Source organism: Eretmochelys imbricata, chromosome 8 (assembly GCF_965152235.1).
Source record: "Eretmochelys imbricata isolate rEreImb1 chromosome 8, rEreImb1.hap1, whole genome shotgun sequence".
In the NCBI taxonomy this organism is placed as follows: Eukaryota; Metazoa; Chordata; order Testudines; family Cheloniidae; genus Eretmochelys; species Eretmochelys imbricata.
In genome coordinates this window covers 48,474,977-48,497,426 of record NC_135579.1, presented here as the reverse complement: position 1 = coordinate 48,497,426, position 22,450 = coordinate 48,474,977, and the positions used below count along the sequence as shown (strand labels likewise).

General features: G+C 47.1%; 2 protein-coding genes across 2 annotated transcripts in view; both read left to right on the top strand.

The window, feature by feature from the left end:
• Positions 1 to 12,135, top strand: part of ADCY10 (adenylate cyclase 10) — a 74,239-nt gene extending 62,104 nt beyond the window's left edge. The window contains exons 29-33 of the mRNA XM_077825341.1: positions 789 to 904; positions 3,188 to 3,305; positions 3,983 to 4,178; positions 6,936 to 7,124; positions 11,947 to 12,135. Coding sequence (XP_077681467.1) covers positions 789 to 904; positions 3,188 to 3,305; positions 3,983 to 4,178; positions 6,936 to 7,124; positions 11,947 to 12,135 — 808 coding nt within the window. The remainder of the gene's footprint in view (positions 1 to 788; positions 905 to 3,187; positions 3,306 to 3,982; positions 4,179 to 6,935; positions 7,125 to 11,946) is intronic.
• Positions 12,136 to 15,812: 3,677 nt separating this feature from the next.
• NUF2 (NUF2 component of NDC80 kinetochore complex) overlaps positions 15,813 to 22,450 on the top strand; it is a 32,234-nt gene continuing 25,596 nt past the window's right edge. Inside the window, exons 1-4 of the mRNA XM_077824057.1 lie at positions 15,813 to 15,876; positions 17,511 to 17,586; positions 20,840 to 20,971; positions 21,673 to 21,747. Of these exons, the coding sequence (XP_077680183.1) occupies positions 20,849 to 20,971; positions 21,673 to 21,747 (198 nt within the window). The 5' untranslated portion in view covers positions 15,813 to 15,876; positions 17,511 to 17,586; positions 20,840 to 20,848. The remainder of the gene's footprint in view (positions 15,877 to 17,510; positions 17,587 to 20,839; positions 20,972 to 21,672; positions 21,748 to 22,450) is intronic.

Genomic DNA, 22,450 nt, shown 5'->3' with positions numbered 1-22,450 from the left:
CTAACAGCTCTTAATGTGAATTACTATCGATGAGAACAATGTGCCCTTGACAGAAAGATCTGGGACCAAGGAACTCCCTGGTCTATAGAGCCAGGAAGTAAGGAAGTATGGACAGGCTAAGTTTGGCTTTTTGCTTTGGATGGCTGGTACTTTTCTTCTGAAGTGAATTTCTTCCTCACAAGGAGGCAGTTTGGATCCCCATACTTGGGATACAGGTACCTCTGTCACATAGCTCAGAAGTGTCAACTGGAGTCATGTGGCACCCTTATTTCCTCCCACCCCCAGCAGATTAGAAGACTGGTCTGCTTCTTATTAGACATCCCTCTATAACGACTCTCTCTGAGCCACAATGGCTTCCTGAACACACTTGTTCTCACAACTGTTCCTTCTGCTGGGGCATGTTTGTCTGCGGTGATAGGTTGGCCACCTGGCTTCTATATGCACCGTTCCTGGTGCTTTTCCTTGTCAATGACCAGCTGGAAAGGCAACTAGCTAGTCACAGTGGACCTTGCAGACACTTATATGCACATAGGGATACTTCGTGCACCTGGGAAGGACCACAGTGTAATGTCTCTATCCACTCGCTGTCTTGTCAGGCATCCTTGAAGCCCTTCTCCATAAGCTTGTTTGCCGAAGATCCTTGGAGAGAAAAATAGGATAGATACATGGGTGGAATGATGGATGGGAGCATAGAGAATGAGACATGGAAAGAGGAAAGGAAATGAAGGGATAGTGGAGAAACACCCCAGAATAAAATGAGTCATGCAATAATTCTCCATGGTGTCTAGGTACCAAGATTGTGTGCGAGTGCTGAGTTGGATGGAGGAGTTGGTCATTAAGGAGGAGAGAATCATTGGGATGGCTTATTTCTTTTCTTACTGTTTAGAACTCTTGCTTTATGCTGGTAAGTACTGTGTGATGAGGACAACAGATAATGGCGTGCTTTGCAAAGACACTCCTGGACAGGAGTATCTGTTAAACGTGTTCAATAACTTATTGTAGGTGAGGTTACTCTCACAGTCATAGAATCATAGAATATCAGGGTTGGAAGGGACCTCAGGAGGTCATCTAGTCCAACCCCCTGCTCAAAAGCAGGACCAATCCCCAATTAAATCATCCCAGCCAGGGCTTTGTCAAGCCTGACCTTAAAAACTTCTAAGGAAGGAGATTCTACCACCTCCCTAGGTAACGCATTCCAGTGTTTCACCACCCTCCTAGTGAAAAAGCTTTTCCTAATATCCAACCTAAACCTCCCACACTGCAACTTGAGACCATTACTCCTTGTCCTGTCCTCTTCTACCACTGAGAATAGTCTAGAACCATCCTCTCTGGAACCACCTTTCAGGTAGTTGAAAGCAGCTATCAAATCCCCCCTCTTCTTCTCTTCTGCAGACTAAACAATCCCAGTTCCCTCAGCCTCTCCTCATAAGTCCTGTGTTCCAGATCCCTAATCATTTTTGTTGCCCTCCGCTGGACTCTTTCCAATTTATCCACATCCTTCTTGTAGTGTGGGGCCCAAAACTGGACACAGTACTCCAGATGAGGCCTCACCAATGTCGAATAGAGGGGGACGATCATGTCCCTCGATCTGCTCGCTATGCCCCTACTTATACATCCCAAAATGCCATTGGCCTTCTTGGCAACAAGGGCACACTGCTGACTCATATCCAGCTTCTCGTCCACTGTCACCCCTAGGTCCTTTTCCGCAGAACTGCTGCCTAGCCATTCGGTCCCTAGTCTGTAGCTGTGCATTGGGTTCTTCCGTCCTAAGTGCAGGACCCTGCACTTATCCTTATTGAACCTCATCAGATTTCTTTTGGCCCAATCCTCCAATTTGTCTAGGTCTCTCTGTATCCTATCCCTGCCCTCCAGCGTATCTACCACTCCTCCCAGTTTAGTATCGTCCGCAAATTTGCTGAGAGTGCAATCCACATCATCCTCCAGATCATTTATGAAGATATTGAACAAAACCGGCCCCAGGACCGATCCCTGGGGCACTCCACTTGACACCGGCTGCCAACTAGACATGGAGCCATTGATCACTACCCGTTGAGCCCGACAATCTAGCCAACTTTCTACCCACCTTATAGTCGTGATCAAAGGCAGTGATCTGCTGAAGCCAATTCTCTTTGGGTTTTTGGTTGTGGTTGTTTGTTTTTTATCCCTTACAAAAGTGGCAAAAAAGTTGGAAGAATTTTGAAACTCTTTTTCTGCTCTGTAGTTTAAGGAGAACCTCTTTCAAAAACACCTTTTAGAAAGAGAGGGATGGATAATGGGACCCAAGTGGCAACTTTCCTTATGGAAGGACTGCTGCTGCTCCACAACATAGGAATTGCTTTGCCCATCCCTGCATTGCATCCATTGTGGAGAACAAATGTAATCCACACACCTCCTGAGTGTGGTGTTCTGTCCCATCTAATGGCCACTTAGAGAGAGGTTGTGAGTCCACTTAGAGAGAGGTTATGAGTCTGCTCTACAGCCTTAGCTAACAGCCTGTTGGCTTTTAGCTCATGCAGTAGAGGCTCATGCACTAAGCTCCCGAGGTCCCAGGTTCAATGATGACTGGGGTCTGTCAGTGTTACAAGTGGGGGCTTGTCTGGGATTTCAACTGGGAAGTCTCTGAAGCTCGGGACATGCCCCATCACCTAGGGGAAGTATATAACCCACACACCTCCTGGGTGTGGTGTTCAGTCCGATCTAGTGGCACCAAGACCCTCAGAGAGAGAGTATGTGTCTGCTCTACAGCCTTAGCTAATAGCCAGTTGGCTTTTAGCTTATGCAGTAGAGGGTCATGCACTAAGATCCAGAGGTCCCAGGTTCAATCCCAGCTGCTGATGACCAGGGTCTCGGTGTTACAGAAACATGGGCAGTTTAAAAGCTGACTGCATGCTTGGGTGAAAGATTATTGATGCTTTCATTTTTTTTGCCCAGTACGGGGTTTCTCCCCTTGCACTAGAGACCACTGATACAGAGCCTATGACAGCCCTAAGGAGCTCAATTAAAACCCCAAATCTTGCAGCTTTTCTTTTCGATTTCCATTGAGATCTGAGAATTTTTTTCTGCCAGGTGATTCAGCTACTTCCAACATCCCTCTTGACTATCTTTGTACCTGTTGAAGTTTTAGAATAGGGAAGTACACTCCCACCAGAAGGGGAAACGGCTTTTCTAATGCAAATGTCTTTTACAGGATTTTCATTTAAGTCATTTAAAGAGTGCCTGGAATTCATACAGCGCAATGAAAAAAACTGCATCCTTATGTCTCAGAACAGCATCATGCTGGGGCTGTATTCATCCCTGGCCATTTGGTAATATACGAAGTCTCCTCAAAATTACTTTGCTGTGTTACTAGTTTAGTCTTTATCTAGCCATATGGTGGCTTGGAACTTGGAAACTTTGGGCTGGATTCCGCCATCTGTACTCATGTTGAATAGCTCCTTAGTCCATGAGTCCTGCTGAAATCAGAGTAACTGCTTGGCTGATCAGGTACTTCTCAATGTGAGTAAGGGTGGCAGAATTGGGCCAGTTCTACTAAAGGACTGAATGGGGTATTGATGAACCTTAAGGCCACATTATCTGGGGGAGTGGGGTGGGTGGCTGAAAAGTTTTGGTCATCATGTCACATACCTTGGATGGATAATTTTAGGTTCAGTAAAAACATCTTTATTTTGCACTAAATTATTATAACCAATATCATTGTGACTAGGGGCCCTAGTCATGAACCAGGACCCTGCTGTGCTCGGCGCTGTACAAACACAGAACGAGACAGTCACTGCCCCCAAAGTACAATCTAAGTTGGTGGTAATCATATCTCATGCTTTGCTGCATGCATTAGGAAGAATTCCTCTCCCCATTGTATAACACTGTGCAGGTGGCTAGATGCAGCGTGAGTTTTCCATCTTCCTCTAGATTGGTGCCATTGGCCAGTCCAATAGTCTAATCCCCTACAGCAAATCTTATGTGGATCTCTTGCTTGGTGATCTAGGTTTGCCAGACTTCATCAGTGGGGAAACTTCAAGGAGCCTTTTGAAAAGGCCAGAAGGTTGCTGAGGAGAACTAGCGCCTCATTCTTTGCTATCAGTGGATTCTGTAGATTCTTGGAGTGTGAGGTCCTTGTGCTACGGAAACACATTGAGGAAAAGCCTGAAAGTGTCCGGGACACTCGTACTAAGACGCTAAAGGTGAGAGCGGGAGAAGTTCACATTGTGTGGAAAGACTGTAAAATGCAATACCTCTGCAACTGGAGGCCTGATATCTCCTGGGCATGGAGGACCTGATCCAAAGCCCATGATGTCAGTAGGAGTCTTTCCAGGTTTCAACAAGCTTTGAATCAGGCCCATTGAGAGCAGCCATCTGTCCAGTTTCCCGACACCTCCCTTTCTGCCACTGGGCATTATGGTAGGTCAGGACGGGAAGCAGACTGTTAGGGGGCTTATTCCTTCACCCACTTCCTTCCCTGGTCCTTCTCGCATGAACAGAGAGCACCAATACCCAAAGTCCAAAGGTACAAACAATTCGATGTTTGTTGGGGTGAACTTCCAGCAAGCATGATTCCAGTTTCCTTCCTTAGTATCCTCCTTCCCAGCTCTGACACCACAGAGCCTTACACTTGTGTCCTTGTTCCCATTCCTGCCCTTAGCAAAACATGATTCCAATTTCCCCACCTCCATTCCCTGTTCCCATTTCCCCTCCCCACGCCCCCACCCACTCACTTCCTGATTGACTGCAGACTATATAGTAAAACTTGAGTCCTGCTTTGCTATACCTTAACCAATCATTTTCCTGAAATTTAACTAACCAATCCTAACGTATTGTAATATGATTATGTAACCAATTATATCCCACCACCTTAATTAGTTTACACCCAGTAAAATTAATTATACAGCAGGCAGGAACACTCACGGACAGAGATTATGCAGACAAACAATAGCAAAGTGGGAACTATAATGACAAAACAATACAAAAGAGAGGATTTCACATCCCAGCTATTGATAAGTGAGTTCTTGCTAGACAGGATGCTATCAAACTAAGTTTCCTTTTACATTTTCTAAGCGTTTGCCTTTCTCTGGAGGTGATAGGCACTATCAGGACAGGATTGTATTCCTAACAGCCCAATAGCACCTTATTTCAGTGTGACTAGTTTGGAATGTGAGGATGTGACCGGTCGGTTCCCAGCTTATGGCTGCCTCTGCTGCTTAGCCAAAGATCTTAGCCTAAGCACAGGGCCTCAGACTGTCACAGTAAGAGAAGGACCTTACACCAGCAGACAGTGATTTTGATTCTTTCTTTTATACCCCTAACTAGCCAAGTGATAAGAATACACCTAAATTCTTAGAGTATAGGCCTTTACAGACAGGCCTGAATATCTATATCCTAACACAGACTAGGGGCAGTCCAGAGTCATGGCCTCGTGGTATGTGGGTAGTCTGGTAACTGGGAAGACAATTGGTATTACAGGCAGTCCCGGGCAATGGTGAGAGTTCTCGCAGGGGGTCTGTAGCCAGGAGATCCAATCCAAGGGTGTGGGTTGGGAAGATAGGGTAGATGCAGTCAGGCAAGGCAGAGTCAGGTGAGACAGTAGGGCAGCAAGGCAACGTCAGGCAAAACAGCAGGGCAGCAAGGTGGTCCAAGCACCAGCCAGCAGACAATGGCCTGCTGCTCAGACAGATTCCTCTGCCTGTCGGGGTCTTTATATAGTCCAGGTGCCCAATGAGAATGCTGTCAGTCCAGCCAATCAGGAGCCTACCTGCTGTGGGGCCGTAGGCCTTTAGCACTAAGACTGCCGGTCATGGGTAGTGGCTCAGCAAGCTGCCATGGCATGGAGGCTGGGGGTACCATTGAGGAATCCAATGGACTTGGATTCAATACCAGGGTCCTGACACCTGCAGCATTCCAGTCCTGTGTATCTACTCAGCTCTACTAGCCTTGGTCTCCTCCCTTGAATTGCCTAGTTCCCTATTCGGGCCCCTGTGGTTTTAACGGCTGTTCAGGTGGTGGTTTGGTTTTGAAATCCCTTCGGTGTTGCACTATAGCTTAGCATGAGCAATAACTAATGCAAAGTCTATCACAAGTGGAGGGGGAGGTTGATCTTAATTTTGCTTCTTTCCAGTTGATTCATCCAAAAATTGATGGTAAGAATTGCAAAAACTCTTTTCCCCATAATACACTACAATGGAGAGGAGGGAAAATCACACATACACACTTCTATTTTTGGCATGGAACATGGAAACTGGTCAAAAGTGATGTTCTATATTTGTATGTGTCCAGCTGTGCGACGGAGGAGGGGAGAAGGCATTGACATTTTTGTACTGTGCAGCTAGGTTTATGTCTACATTGTAGAGCTTTGTAGGGGAGACAGAGAAACTTGAATTTGATGCAATAAGAGGCAGGAAGCCAGTGGAAGGTCTCAGAAAGTGGGGGCAACCCTTGATCAAACAGCAGTATTTCATTATTATAGCCCTTCAACTTCCAGGGCCAGTACTTTGTGGGGTGAGAGAACCATGACAGATTATTCTGATGTTGTGAGGATGTGGAAGAAGATGCTATTAAGACTGTGACAGATGACCCCTCGTCCCCATTCCACTCGCTTTCAAGAAACATATCTTTAGGATCCCCTCAGAGTGGCCTCTGGACAGGAGGTAGAAGAGAAATCAGCCACACAGAGTACACAGTTCCCAAAGAGGAATTGTCCTGTAGGCTGGATAAGAGACTAGTGCAAAGCCAAGTTAGTGCGTGCTGCCTAAGTGCATGATCAAGACAAGTTCATACAGTCTGAATCCTCTTGGATTTTATCTCACCCCCTGCTACTTTTTATCTCTCTGCAGGTTTCCTGTTTCTTTCTAGCTGGCTCTTCTCCTCAGGCATACTGTATTCCTGCAAAGGGATCTCAAAGCTCTGGGATGTCATCCTGACATGAATCTCAATTGTTCTCTTGTTAGGACTTGGACCAGGTTCTCTCTCGATGCTCCACAAGCCCTATCTGTTACCCTAGGGTTTACCACCTGAAAGCCTATACCTTCCTGGTGTTGGGCAATGAAGAACAGAGCCAAATCTACCTATCCAAAGCATTCAAACTCTGTGACATATATGGAAACCTCCTGGAGAAATCCTGGCTGGAGATCAGCAATGTAAGTCCTGAGAACTGGTAATGTGAAAGCTTTTTCCTTTGAGCACCAGATGAGCTCGTCTCTGGGAAGGGATTTAGGATTCCCTAGAAGAAAGTGGAGCTGGCTGCAGGTCAATGGCTGCAATATAGAGAAAGTCAAGGAAGAGGTTGTGAAGGCAAATGATCAAAATCCTGGATGGAGCTGGTGGGTGTCTGCAGTAGGCTATACCTCCCTAGCACCCCTTGGGGGAGAGGGTGGGCACTGTTCCTGTGGCAGAGTCCAGTGCTGTTCAAGGCCTCTGCCCCCTTGCCCAGGGGTGGGGGGAATTAAAGTAGCCCAAACAAAAAGTTTGGGAAGCCAAAGAAAAAGAAAGCAAAAAAAGACAAAAGTACCTGCCCTTCTCCTTTCTGTGAGGGCCTGGGCGGGCAAGGCTCTCCAGCTGTTTCCCCTGTCAGCAACCCCTGCTTCTGGGAGTGCACTGCAGTCCTGCTCCTTCAGAGTGCTGTCCCAAACTGAGTTGGGATCCTCCTTTTTAAGGCCCCCACCCCCATACCTAGGCTGGACAAGCCTTACAGCTGCGCTGGCTTGAGGCTGGTTGTGCCAGAGGAGCTCTTTAACTCCTTCCTGACAGGGGCAGGGAACTGCCCCACCACTGTGACATACACCCCAAGCCCACCTAACTGCTAACTTCTGCTAACATTTGTGGTATATTCTCAGACAGCCCGGGGCTGGCATGATATTCGGGGACAAGGCTTGGGGGAGGAGCGTGCGCAGCACCTGATCCTTCACCCTGCTGTGTACATCCACACCCACCCACATCATCAGGACTCTTCTCCAACAGAATGGAATAGAATCTCTCAAGGACTCTATTAACTGTGCTACTGCTTACCTTGCAGTGGTGACTATTTACAAAACCCAACAAATAGGCCCCCAAGTCTTGCCAGGGTTACTCTGCAGTACTCCTTGTTTACACTACAGGGAAAAGTCAATCTAAGCTATGTAAGTTGAGTTACGTGAATAGCATAACTCAAGTCGATGTAGCTTAGATCTGTTTACCGCGGGGTCCACACTACGCGATGTTTATTGGGAGACCCTCTCCTGTCAACTCCCCGCACTCTTCTCAATCTGGTGGAGTATAGGAGTTGACAGGAGAGTGATCTGCAGTCGATTTAGTAGGTCTTGAGCTGCAAAAATGACCACCGATGTATCGATCGCCATGCGTCAAGCACCCGGTAAGTGTAGACAAGCCCACATTTGCCAAGCTGGGGATTGAGATTCAGCCTGAGATTTCAACCCAAGTGTCTCACTCAGTATTTTGTGCACAGCACTTACCTTGACGTCACTGGACTGGTTCTCAGGACTACGGTTTAAGAAGCATAAAATCCCATTCAAAACATTTAACAGGTTTAGGATCGTTTCTAGTATAAGTCCAACCATTCCAAAATAACATTGCTTCCTGCTCTGTGCCTCCTGGAACTTGTGCTTTGGCTCCTTGACTGGAGTAAATTTTGATGGAAGATCTATAGGAGCATCATTTTTAGGGGCCAGTGGTTTTCTCTCTAGTGCAAACTTCATATTTGCAAAATTAAATCTCCTTTTCTTGTTGTCCGTTCTTCTGTCTACGCCTGCCTGCCCATCATGGCTTAGTCAAACTTGTCGTGGTTAACATAGCATGTTCTCCCTAGCATGGCTGTAACATGCTCCACATCTACACACACACTTAGGTTTCTGTTACGCTACAGACTGTGCTGTCACAGGTTTTTTGAGGTCCACCTTGATTGAGCCTCAGTCGTTTTCAGTGTCATTGTGAGAAGAGGGTAATGTTGTGTTAGCCCAAAGAGTGCAAATGGACCTCCCAGTGCAATCTCATACTGCAGAGGTGGCCTGTCTGGTCACTTGTCTGCATTTCACTGCCCAGGAGTCAGCCTGGCCAGCACCCACCTACCTGTACAAACAGTGCAGGACACATGGATGGCCCCTATCTGCACAGTGCTTCCACAGAGGCAGGCTTCTTCTGCTGATTGATTTGCGATCTGATCTCTACACTGCCTCGTTGGATCATCCGACCAGGCTGCCAGCTGGCCAGCACTGACATCAGCATGCTGACTGCCTTATGGACAGGGCCAGAGGCTGTGGTACTGCATGACCACAGCATCTAGGGAAGGTGTATGGTATGGTGGCATTTCCCAGCATCAGGCAGAGATGGACATTCCCTGTCCTGGAGACTGCATTATGAGAGTGATAGAGGAGAAGGCATCTGAGTGCCAGGGGGAAGAGGAATCTGATGAGGTGCTTCCTGAGACAGCTGCAGGTTCAACCCTGGAGAGCAGGAGAAATGCCATTCAGATCTGGTAAGCTGCTTTTTAGTTGTGAAAATGTACAGATGGGGTCTGATTTGGGTTGGGAAGGGAATGCATTCCCAGGTTCTCCTGAGTGTGTGTTTGTAAGAGCCCTGCACAAGCCACTCTTTCCTTCCTTCCTTTCTACACCTCCATCGCCTGGTCAGTTGGTCCCAGCACACCACGTCCCCACCACAATTTCCCTTTCTTGACCCCACCCCTTCCTGTTGCCTGGCCGACTGTTCCAAGTAGGGACAGAAATGCCCAGTCCCTGATGAACAGCAGATGTCTGTTCTGAGATGTCAGACAAGCAGAGAAAAATATAAAAGGCCCACAAGCAGCAATGCAGAAAGACTTAAAAACAGGAGCATTACTAAAGATCTAGTGCAGTCTGGCCCAGACACCTACATGACAACATATCTGCCGGGCCATGTGCCCTGAAGCACCTGCAAAGAGGCTGGTATAATTGGAACGTACTGCCAGATGGTAGCATGCCTGCAATGCATGAAAATCAGTGGACGCTAAAATACGTTTTCATGGTACACTCTGAATGTACGGGATATGGAACAAGTGAAGGCAACCACAGGCGCAATGGACATATAACAGTGACAAGCATTCTTACTGGAAGAGTTTTCCATTGATCATATTAGTACCTGCTCTAATTTTAACCCACTCTTGTGAGGTAATGTCAGAAAATATCTCAAAGCCAGTGCTCTAATGTAGTTTGTGCGTTTCTTCGCAGAGCCGATTTTCTTCTCCTGCCCAGGGAGCTGATTGGAGCAAATGGCTGGGATGTATAGTTTGGAATTTAGAAGTTAAGCAAAATGGATACATTTGTCTCATCCCTTGAAAGTATTAGGCTAAGAAAGGTATGATAGCTTACTATGGATGCAAACTCAAAATTAGTTGGTTTGTTTTAACAGGGCCTTCTACCATGGCCCCAGCTGCACAGTTCTGTTCTGAACCAAGGCAACAAAGGCCAGTGTGGGTGCTGGAGTTAAAACTCTCCTTTGCCATGATGCCAAGTGCTCTGAGACCACAGACTACCATGTTGACCAATATTATCTCACTGTTTCCTTGTGCTCCTCTATCTGTCTGTATCCACCCATTGACTCTTGTCTTAGATTGTTAGCTCCTTGGGGCAGGTATGTGGATTGGCCCTGCTTTGAGCAGGGGGTTGGACTAGATGACCTCCCGAGGCCCCTTCCAACCCGGATATTCTATGATTCTATGTTTTTTTGTTCTGTTTGTCTAGCACCTAGCACAATGAGGCAATACAAATAATAAATAATAATACTAATAGGCAGGCTGACAGCTTTGGAGCCCGGAAGCACCTGCTATTGGCCTTTTAAAAAGACATTGGCCAGAATTATGTTTGGTCCAATCACAGCTGGAGGAGAAGGGAAAAAAGAAGTCTGGGAAGTCTACAGCTAGGATGACAAATAAATCATGGTCAACTACTTTCATCAGAAGGACATGGACCAGGAAGAGAGGGGATTTGAAATACGGATGTCTGAGAACTTTTTCCAGATCCAAATGGACACAGGTAGAGTTCTAACCACCTGAGTAAGATCCTTCTCCGGCTCCTTGTTTACAGTACTCTGCCATACAAAATGCGGAAGACTGGAGTTTGGAATCAGCCTTTCCAACCACAGGCTCTGCCAGCCTAGCCTGAGAAATTCCACCCTGGTGGCAAACTGAGAGAACAATTCCCCTGTCAAGATGCATTTTTACCATCTCGGAGGACAGTTCTGTGGTTTGACGGTTCTGTTCTGGTGTCATTGTAAAGGCAGCTGGCCTGCTTTATTGCTAATAAAGTCTTTTGTAAAAAGATAAATCACGACAATATTTACACTTCCAGTATAGCACCTCTGTAGCATGAAGCACGAGTAAATCATCAAATGAAAACCATTCACTTTACACCCTAAAAGGGTGTAAGTAAGGGGGCTTAAGGGGCCTCAACACTCCTGTATGGGTTATCTGTATCATGGGTCACAGCATGGGGAGCTGAGTAGTTTCAATGGGGTCCTACTTCCCTTCCTACATACAGGCAGGGAATCCAACATGCCAGCCAGCAGTGCTGAGCCAGCATGGAGGGGGAAGAGATCTGTGCCTGGTTTAGGCGTGGTGCAGCTTACTTCCTTCCCCGAAGCCAGCTGGGAACCCAGGATCAAATTGCAACTTTTGTAATCCGTTTGTTCCCTGGTTTGCCTGTGGGGCAGTGTGGGATAGATAGTGATCGATAGCAAGAATAGGGTGGCTCTTGTCAGACTTCTCCCCTTCCTGACCATCTCGGAAATGCTGTCTCTGAAGATCCAGTCTCATTCTGCAAAAAGAAAAGGAGTACTTGTGGCACCTTAGAGACTAACCAATTTATTTGAGCATAAGCTTTCTCTCTAAGGTGCCACAAGTACTCCTTTTCTTTTTGCGAATACAGACTAACACAGCTGTTACTCTGAAACCAGTCTCATTCTGGCCTCTCATTTCTCTTTTGTTCTTCCTAGGAGTGGTGGTTCACTGGAAAAGACCCCATGGAAGACTTATGGCTGAAGGCCGCGCCAGATTTTCCCAAGTGGGAAATAGGAATGACAGAGAGAGACTTTCCAGAGATCCATAAAACCAAGTACTTGCTGCGGGTGCCAGTGTTGGATATTAATAATCCTTTCCCAGAACCTGAGATCCCCAATGTCTGAGCTGCATGTAGTTCTGAAATGACCTACCCAACTGGAGCACTTTGTAAGCCTTTCTAGCCAGCACTGCCCAAATTTGTAAGCATTTATGATATTCCTATGCTGCACATAACAACGCCTGCTCTCTGCAAAGCCCTCTGTATTTGTTCATCTCTTCCTTTGGTAAATATAGGTTCTAATGTCTCACTGTGGCTTGCTTAGACCATTTTTACTCACCGTTAATTAAACTCTGCAATAGCTCTTTTATTATAGTAATTTATTCCTTTATAATCTGGAACAGAGTCTCATGCTATTCTGAAAAAGGAAAGTCTAATTTAATTTTTTTTAAACATTCACGACTAAAATGCACTTTCTTCAACAAAGTCACTACAACTCTCCACCTATCACAGATGTTTTAGGCATCCCCAGCTGGTGCTGTTCATGGCTAGTTTCTGTATTTTATTAAAAGGCATGAAGTCTGTTGTGCGATGCCTTGTGGTAAGAGAGATCCTGTGTATGAGGGTGCTAATCCGCATGGCCTTCAGCTTTGCTTCAGCTGGACTGTTGCCTCCATCTTAACTTTTGAAAGGAAACAGACACGGGAGATGAGAAGCCGAAGGCATGCATTCAAAACTTCTTGTTTGGGGTGTGCTGAGAAATAGAGTTGGTGGAAAAATTATCACTGAAATCTGAAGTTCCAAAAGTTCAACCCGATGAAAGCATTGAAAAACAGGAAAAAAAAATGTTTATCAAAGTTCTGAAAATCTGGAGTCTGATAGAAATCTGTGTCTGCACACTGGGAGGGAGAAAGCATTTTAAAGTGAGGAATGGATCCTGGACAGTGTGCATTCAACTCTGTTCTGACACAGGTGATATACAAACTCTCCAACACTGCATCCTCTAGCTCCTGAGGAGTTTCAGTAAGTGCTGCCGTTACCAAGCAATGACGATGAGAGGTAAATAACCAGAGTAATAATAACCCTGCACGTGTCAGTCACCACAACAACAAAATATTCCCCTCTCTCTCCTTCCTCTCTTTGGCCCCCACCCTGAAAACATTTAAGGATGTGCTTAACTTCATGCACCTGAATGAGCCCCTTGACTTCAATTGGGCATTTGTGGTGCCAGAGTTTTGCAATTTTTAGACACTAAATGTACCAAATAACTGGTGAGAAAATAAAACTTTCCTCCAAACTACCAAAAAGCAGTGAAAACAACTTCCCCTCAAAAATGCTCCCAAATTCCCCAAAAGAGGACCAAAAATGCACAGAAATTATCAAAACTGCCCCCCCAAATGCCCAAAGTGACACAAGCTAGGTTGTTTTTTTAAAAAAGCTTCAAAATGGTTTAAAATGTGTTCTTAAAAAGTTCCCCAAACTAGCTACAAAATGGTCAAAATTTTCCCCCCCAAAGGTGGTCAAAGAACTGTGAACGGGCAGGGGTTCCTGTCATGAGTTAATATGTTAGTGCAGAGGTTCTCAACCTTTCTCTGAGGCCCCGCAAAATGCTATAAAAACTCCATGGCACACCTGTGCCACAACAACTGCCTATAAAAGCCAGGTTTGGCGTTAAGGGGTAACAAGCAGGGCAATTGCCCAGGGCCTCATGCCTCAGGGGGCACCGTGAAGCTAAGTTGCTCAGGCTTCGGCTTCAGTCCCAGGTGGTGGAGCTCGGGGCCCCAGGCTGCAGTCTTGTGCAGCGAGGATTTAGCTTTCTGCCCTGGGTCCTAGCAAGTCTAACACTGGCCATGCTTAGTGGACCCCTTGAAACATGCCAACAGCCCCCCCAGATCCCTGTTTGAGAACCACTGTGTTATTGTATGCTGAACTGACACAGGGATTTTGGTAGTACAGCAATGCCATCCCCTGGTTATTCTGTGTATGGAATATAAACTTATTTCATGCTGAGAAATACTCAGTAGTTATTCACTTTAGCAGCTCATTCTGTCATTATGATTTCTGCCTTATTCCCTCTGTGTAGAATTAGTATTATGCTGATATTCAGGAAAAAAAATAAAAAAGCCCTTGATATAACAGCCAAGAGGCCACCTTCCATCCCCCCCAAGCTGAGAATTCCAGTGGAAGCCAGTTTCTCTTGGAGTCCTCTTGATACTTTCTTGAATTAACTTTCAGAGACCACATATGATCTGTATCGGGGTTCTCAGCCTGGGGCATGTGACCAGGTATCAGGGACCATCTTGCCCTTCCCATATTGCTAAATGGGCAGGTCCTGTATGGAAAAAGTGAAAACCACTGATCTATATATATATTTGATCTTCTACATGTTTATTTACCGATGTCTGGAAAATGCCAGGCCCAGGGTAATGTTGTTTGTAGAGGGCACCCTGCTTACACATGAATATGCACATTCTGAAGTGCAGTAGGTGGTTACACATCTGGGAATGTCAGCCTAAATATGGCTTTAGGACAGAGGTGGGTAAACTATGGCCCGTGGGACCATCTTACCTGGCCCCTGAGCTTCTGGCCCGGGTGGCTCACCCCCAGCCCCTCCCCTGCTGTTCACCCTACCCCCAAAGCTATGCCACTGCACGGGCAGCAGGGCTATGAGCTCCTGCCGCTCTGAGCGGCATGGAAAGGGGGTGGCAGTGTGTGCAGTGGTGGGGGGATTCGATAGGTAGGGGGTCCTGGGGGGGCAGTCAGGGAGCAGGGGGCAGTTAGGGGCGGTGGGCCTGGGGATCAGTCAGGGGACAGAGAGCAGTTGGATGGGGCGGAGGTTCTGGGGTGGTCAGGGGTCGGGGAACATGGGGGGGTTGGATACGGTGTAGGAGTCCCAGGGGTGCGGATAGGTCAGGGCAGTCAAGGGATGGGGGGTTGGATAGGGAGTGGGATCCCAGGGGGGGCGGTTAGGGGCAGGGGTGCAGAAGGGGGCAGTCAGGGGACAAGGAGCAGGGGGTTGGAGGTTCTGAGGGGGACAGTCGGGGGCAGGAAGTGGGAGGGGGCGAGTAGGAGGCAGGGGCCAGGCTGTTTGGGGAGGCACAGCCTTCCCTATCCGGCCACCCATACAGTTTTGCACCCTGATGTGGCTCTCGGGCCAAAAAATTTGCCCACCCCTGCTTTAGGATCTCCACCTTACCGAGAAGGGTAATGTTTGCCTGGCAAACCCATTGAGGTCAATGGCCTGCCTGCATGAATGTAAATTAACAGTGGAATCTGACCATCTGGATTTTGCTCTTGGCTCTGACCACAGCCCATCGAGGTCAATGGGATCGTTTCCATCAGGTCAGGTTCCTTGTGTTTCACATGTGCCAGTGACACTTTGCTACCAGCATTTTCTCCACCTACACTCAAAGCCCTTTAGAAATAATCGCTGGAGGAGCACAATGCTGTGAGCTCTCTGTCACTCCCCTTGGACAAATGCACGTGCAATTAACCAGAGCCCCACCGTCCCACCCATCCGCACGGGGCCAGCCTGCACAGCAGCCTGCAGTAGGGGGCGCCGTGCGCCCACGCGCCCCGAGTCCCCCGACAGCCTCGCCAAGCTCCGCGGCGCCCCGGGCATGCGCAGGGCGGCGTGCGCGCGACAGGCGCCGGACCCCAGGCAGCGCCTTCGATGGGGGCGGGTCCGGAGCGTTCAGGCACCGCCCCCTAACCCCGCCTCTAACTCATGCCTGCCTGGCTTGTGGGCAGGGACACAGTCGCGCCGGAAGTGACGTTACCGGGGGCGGAGTGCCCGCCAGATTTGAAAAAGTGACGTGAGGGGTAGCGCGGCGGCCCAGCTGTGTGAACCTCACTCCTCTTGGGTCAGGTGAGCGGCGCGCGCCGGTGTTCACCCCTCCCCCACACCGGGGCTTGCCGCTACGAGCCCCCGGCTGCCCGGGGAGAGCGCGCAGGGGGAGGGGGGTCGATGATGCTGGGCACTGGAGCGTCAGTGCCTCGCGGGGGGGGTGATGGGGCCCCGGGCGGGGGTGTCCGTGCCCGGGGCCCCGGGCATAAGAACGGCCAGACTGAGTCCCGCCAAAGGTCCATCTCGCCCAGCACCCTGTCTTCCGACAGCAGCCGGTGCCAGCTGCCCCAGAGGGAGTGAACAGAGCCGGGCAATTGTCCAGTGATCCGGCCCCTGTCGTCCACTCCCAGCGTCTGGCAGTTGGAGTTTTTGGGACACCCAGAGCATCGGGTTGCGTCCCTGACTATCTTGGCTCCCCGCTGTTGATGGTCCTATGCTCCATGGACCTATCTGGTTCTGTTTTGAACCCTGCTGTAGTCTTGGCCTTCGCAACATCCTCTGGCAAAGAGTTGGCAGGTTGACTGTGTGTTCTGTGAAGAAGTACTTCCTTTTGTTTGTTTTAAACCTGCTGCCTATTGATTTCACTATGTGAGCCCTGGTTCTTGTGTTATGAGAAGGAGTAAATAATACTTCCTATTTACTTTCTCCACACCTGTCATGACTTTATGGAGCTCTGTCCTCCTTCAGAGTCTGTCTTCTAGGCTGAACGGTCCCAGTCTTTTGCATCTTTCCTCATATGCAAGCTGTTCCATACCCTCATTCATCGACCTTAAGGCCAGAAGGGACCATCATTGCAGGCCACAGAACCTCGCCCACCCATTTCTGTAATAGACGCCTGACCTCTGGCTGGGTTACAGAAGTCCTCAAATCACAACTGAAAGATTTCAAGTTACAGAGAATTCACCAAAAAGAAAAGGAGTCTTTGTGGCACCTTAGAGACTAACAAATTTATCTGAGCATAAGCTTTCGTGAGCTACAGCTCACTTCATTAGATGCATGTGATGAAGTGAGCTGTAGCTCACGAAAGCTTATGCTCAAATAAATTTGTTAGTCTCTAAGGTGCCACAAGTATGCCTTTTCTTTTTGCAGATAGAGACTAACATGGCTGCTACTCTGAAAACAGAGAATTCACTATTTATTCTACTTCAAACCGGCAAGTGACATGTGCCGTATGCTATACAGGAAGATGAAACCCTCCTACCCCATCCCCAGGGTCTCTGCTGATGTGACCTGGGGGAAAACTTCATGACCCCAAATATGATGATTAGACCCTCACCGTATCTGAGAGACCTACCAGCCAGACAGCTGGGAAAGAATTCACTGTAATAACTCAGAGCCAACCCCATCTAGTGTCCCATGTCTGGCTGTTGGAGATATTTGCTACTAGCAGTTGCAGATAGCCACATCCATTGTAAGCAATCTTGCATACCACCTCCTTCATAAACTTATCCAGCTCAATTTGAAGCCAGGTAGGTTTTTTGCCCCCACTACTCTCCTTGGAAAGCTCTTCCAGAACTTCACTCCTCTGATGGTTAGAAACCTTCATCTAATTTCAAGCCTAAACTTGTTGATGATCAGTTTATATGCTTTTGTTTTTGTGCCAGCATTGGCCTTTAGCTTAAATAACTCCTCTCCCTCTAACCATATATTTATAGAGAGCAATCATATCTCCCCTGACCCTTCATTTGACTCGGCTAAACGTGAGAGGAGACTCAAAGAGCTTGGCTTAAGGTAGGTTTTCCATTCTTCTGATCATCCTACTAGCTCATCTCTCCACCTGTTCCAGTTTGATTTCATCTTAAATATGGGAGACTAGAACTGCACACAGTATTCCAGATGAGGTCTCACTAGTGCCTTGTATAATGGTAATAACACTTCCCTGTCTCTCATGGAAATACCTTGCCTGATGCTTAGAGCCCTGTGTGGATACAAAAAATGTAGATCCGCATCTGCCAGAATCAATGTGCATCTGACCTGCTATCCACTGGCTGTCTTTTATGTGTATCTGCACAAGCAGCAACAAGCTGTCTCACAAGGGCCAAAGATAGTGACAGGGTGGAGAGTGCAGATGAGTGAGGAGGGGGTGGGGTCTTGCAGTGAAGAGGTGGTATGAGGGCAGGTACTGGGCATAGGGGGCGGCACGGGGGCAGGGTCTCGGGGAGAAGGCGTGGCATGGGGGTTGGAGGGAAGGGGCATCGCATACCGCTCCCTGGGGGCTCGTGTGTGATGGCAGCAGCTGGGTATGTTGCATCACAGCAGGGCAGAGGGATGGGGCACTCGGGCGCCACCCGCTCCAATCTCTGTGGCTGGGGCAGGCCCTGCTTCCCAGGGGGCTGGGAGCGTGGCCAGTGTTGCCTGGGTGGGCCATGGTGGGAATGCTGGCGTTGTTTGAGGGGCCAGAGCTTCTGGATAGGAAATGGTGCGGTGAGCAGGTGCTGGACATCAGTGACTCCGACCTGCCCCCCAGCTGCTGGCCGCCGGCCCCGAGCACGCTGCATCCCCCTGGCTGCCTGAGCTGGATGCCGAGGGTCAGGTGCCGCTGGTGGATAGAGCCATGTACGGTTGTCTCCACATCCAATCCACTAACCGCAAAAATGGACTGCAGATATGAAGTGGATATCCGTGGATTTTCAGGGCTCTACTGATGCATCCTAGGATTGCATGAGCCTTTTTCATGGCTGCGTTGTATTGTGGCTCATAGTCATCCTGTGATTGATCAATATAGCCAGGTCATTCTCCTCCTTTATCAATTCCAACTGATATGTCCCCAACTTATAGCAAAAATTCTTGTTCTTAGTTCCTATGTGCATGACCTTGCAGTTCGCACTATTACATTTCATCCCATTTGTATTTCTCCATTTTTCAAGGTCCTCCAGATCTTCTTCTATGATATTCCGGTCCTCCTCCGTATTCGGAACACCTCCCAACTTTGTGTCCCCTGCAAATTTTATTAGCACACACCCACTTTTTGTGCTAAGATCATTGATGAAAATGTTAAATAAGATTGGTCCTGAGGCAGAACCCTGAGGAACTCCGCTAGTAACCCCTCTCCAGCCTGACAGTTCACCTTTCAGTATGACACATTGTAGTCTCACCTTTAACTAGTTCCTTAGCTGTCTTTCAATTCTTGTATTAATCTCCATCATCTCCAATTTAACTGATAATTTCCCATGTGAAACTGTATCACGTGCCTTAGTGAAATCTAGGTAGATTGGATCTACTGCATTTCTTTTGTATAATCATTTTTGTTGTCCTTTTCTATATGTTCTCCAATTCAGATATCTTTTTTGAGACTGGCTGACCAGAATTGCACACAGTACTCAAGATGTGGGCGTTACCATGGATTTATATATTATATTATCTATCCCTTTCCTAATGACTCCTAACATTGTTAGCTTTTTTGACTGCTGCTGCACATTGAATAGGTGTTTTCAGAGAACACGGACTCCAAGATTTTTCTTGAGTAGTAACAGCTAATTTAGACCCCATCATTTTATATGTACAGTTGGGATTGTTTTTTCAATGTGCATTACTTTGCATTTATCAACATTGGACAACAAAATGGTAGATGAAATTCAGTCATCCTGGAGCAGGAGGGGCTGTCAGTGCCTGCAGGAGGAGTGATGGGGCCCTTTGGGGTGCCTGAGGTCCTGTCCCTTGGGCAGAGATATGATGGGTCCCTTTGGGGGGGGGGGGGGGGGGCGCTTGTCAGTGCCTGGTGGTGGTGGGTGGCAGCAGTGCACCTGGGGTCCCGGTGACTGGGGTTAAGGTTAGCATGGGTCCATGGGAGGACCTGATGTGGTGGGGGGCTGTCAGTGCTTGGTGTAAGGTTGATGGGGGCCCTAAGAATCATAGACTTTAAGGTCAGAAGGGACCATTATGATCGTCTAGTCTGGCCTCCTGCACAACGCAGGCCACGGAATCTCACCCACCAACTCCTGTAACAAACCCCTAATTTATGTCTGAGCTATTGAAGTCCTCAAATAGTGGTTTAAAGACTTCAAGGTGCAGAGAATCCTCCAGCAAGTGACCCGTGCCCCATGCTGCAGAGGGAGGCGAAAAACCCCCAGGGCCTCTGCCAATCTGCCCTGGGGGAAAATTCCTTCCCGACCTTTAAAGGCCATCAAGACAGGTGTTATGCTTCACAGGCACAGTTTATTCACTCTGAAGTTTTAGCAATGGGACAACATTTGGTGGTTGTGCCTTTGGGCCCCAAAGTATTGGGGTTATCAAACATCATGAGTTTAGGCTTAAAAAAAAAAAAAAGGCAGTTCTTTTTGACCTTTGTCCTATTTTGTGCATACAAGCTGCAAAAAACATTAAACCCAAAAACTTTTTCCAAGAAATATGGCAAGGGGATCAGCAAGGGAGTAAGGAGTTTGATTAGGTCAAAGGAAAGTGTATTTGCTGTTTGATCGCTGATCTGTATGCACCATAAAATAATCCTATAAATAAAAATAGATCACATCTTAATCATGTCCCGTCAAATTCCAAATGCTTCCCAATTATTTTCTCAGCATAGGTCATGTAACCTCAAGATTTGACATTTTATTTTAAAGGTTTACTGCTGCTTGATGGTAATTTAACGGGATACACACTTTATCTAGTGCTCTTCATGGCTGGGTCAGGTCTGTGGAGGGCCCTGGAGTGGGGTAGGGGGCCATTAGTGCCTGTGGGAGGAGTGTCGGGCTATGTGAGGAACAGTCGCAGGGAAATGGGAGTGGGTGACAATTCCACATTGGGAAAAGGAATTTTGCTGTGGTGGTGCTGGGTCTGGGTCTGTGGAACCAGAGCTGGAGCCCAGAGCCCATACCTCTATGATAGTTCCATAGACGACTCTGCTGGGCGGTTGCTTGGTGTCATGCAAAGGCCCTGGGGGGATCAGCTGTTGATCTGTGCTCCTCTGCATAATCTTCCCAGCCTGTGCTCTGACAGTTGTGGGACTTTAAAGGTGCATTCTTTGTGCTGCTGTTTTTCTTTGCAGACCCGCAAAATGGATCTCTTAACGTTTCCCAGATATAATCCTAGTGACATCATAACTCACATCCGCAATCAGATCCTAACAGGATCCGAAGCTAAAAACCTCTCCAAAAATGACTTGTTTCCAAATCCCAAGGTAAGAATGCTCTGGAAACAGAGTAGCTTGCTGCTGGAGGACAATGTAAATAGAATAGTGTATTCAGGATTTTACCACATAACACTTATTTGCAAAAGTAGTCCTGGCTGTGGTAAAAATATTCACATGAGGAAATATTACAGTTGTGGTCTGCCATCTTACAGGTGAGCAGATAGACCCTTGCATCTGCATGCAGTTTCATGATTAGGACATTGGAACCCATAACTTGGTTTTATGAAATTGGGAAACCTGCTTTACCAGGCCATCCTCTGTGTAACAGATTTAGCCTAATGATAGTGAATGCCATTTGTCTGTTGCTTAATTGTTAGCAACAGTTCTGCCTTAAAGACCGTGCATTTCGCCAGGTGAAGGTGCTTAGCCATGTATTCAGTAATGTGAAATTTGAAGCTCTGGTATTACAGTACAGAAGTTGCAGAATTCAAATGATGGAATGCACTGAATATCTGAATTTCTTTATATTTACACATTGTCATAAATCTTCATAGTCTTTGTGAAAAAATGAAATGTCTCTTCATTTGTTAAGGGCAGAGTACTACTTGTTTGTGATTTATTCTGTGTGCTATAAATCACAAGGAAGTCTAAATAGTAATTTACAGAGAGGAAGCTCATCAATAGAAGTCACTTGGTATTAGTGTACTTGTAATTACTGGAACTAAATGTTCTCTCTCTCCCTCTTGTAGCGTGAGGTATTGCACATGATCTTCATGAGAACCTTGCAGAATGTGTATGGAATCCGTCTGGAGCACTTCTATATGGTGCGTATACAGTTGTGCACAATTAAGTGGGGAAAAAAAAAGAAAGTGAAACTCAGCTTCCAGAATAATGAAAATTAACAGTTATTAAAGCACTGGGTTTTTTTAATTTTTAAATTAGCTGATCCTTCTAGCACTTTGTGTAGCTGAATGTGAATTTGAAAGTCCTGTGGTATTTTGCATTGAATCTACAGCATTTAGTTAATGGATAACTTCAGGTGTAATACAGCTAGAAATACTGGATACTATTATTTTCCCAGTCTGCTGTATTTTGGATTTAACCTTTCTCAAGACAAAATAAATATAAAAAGTACTTTAAAAATACCACTAAAAATAGAGTTGAGAACAAAGCAGTCCATGAAATAGACAGCCTGGGCAAACTAAAAACTGATTCCTCATTAATTTAACACTATATAGATTTCTATCTCCAAAGTGTTACAATAATAACTAATCCCTAACAGCCCTGTGGCTAAATAAGTACTAGCCACATCTCTCATATGGGCAAACTGAGGTACAAAAGTTGTAACTTGCCAAGGTCAAGGGAAGTCTGTCATAGCCATGAATAACGTAAGGATTCCTGGCTTCCAGAAACTTTGGTTTCAGGGCAAAACTCCCAAAATGAGCCTCTGCAGAATGGGCGCAATGCATGTTTCAGTGACCACAGAATGTCACCTTGAGTCACCCAGGTACTGTGATAAGATTGCCT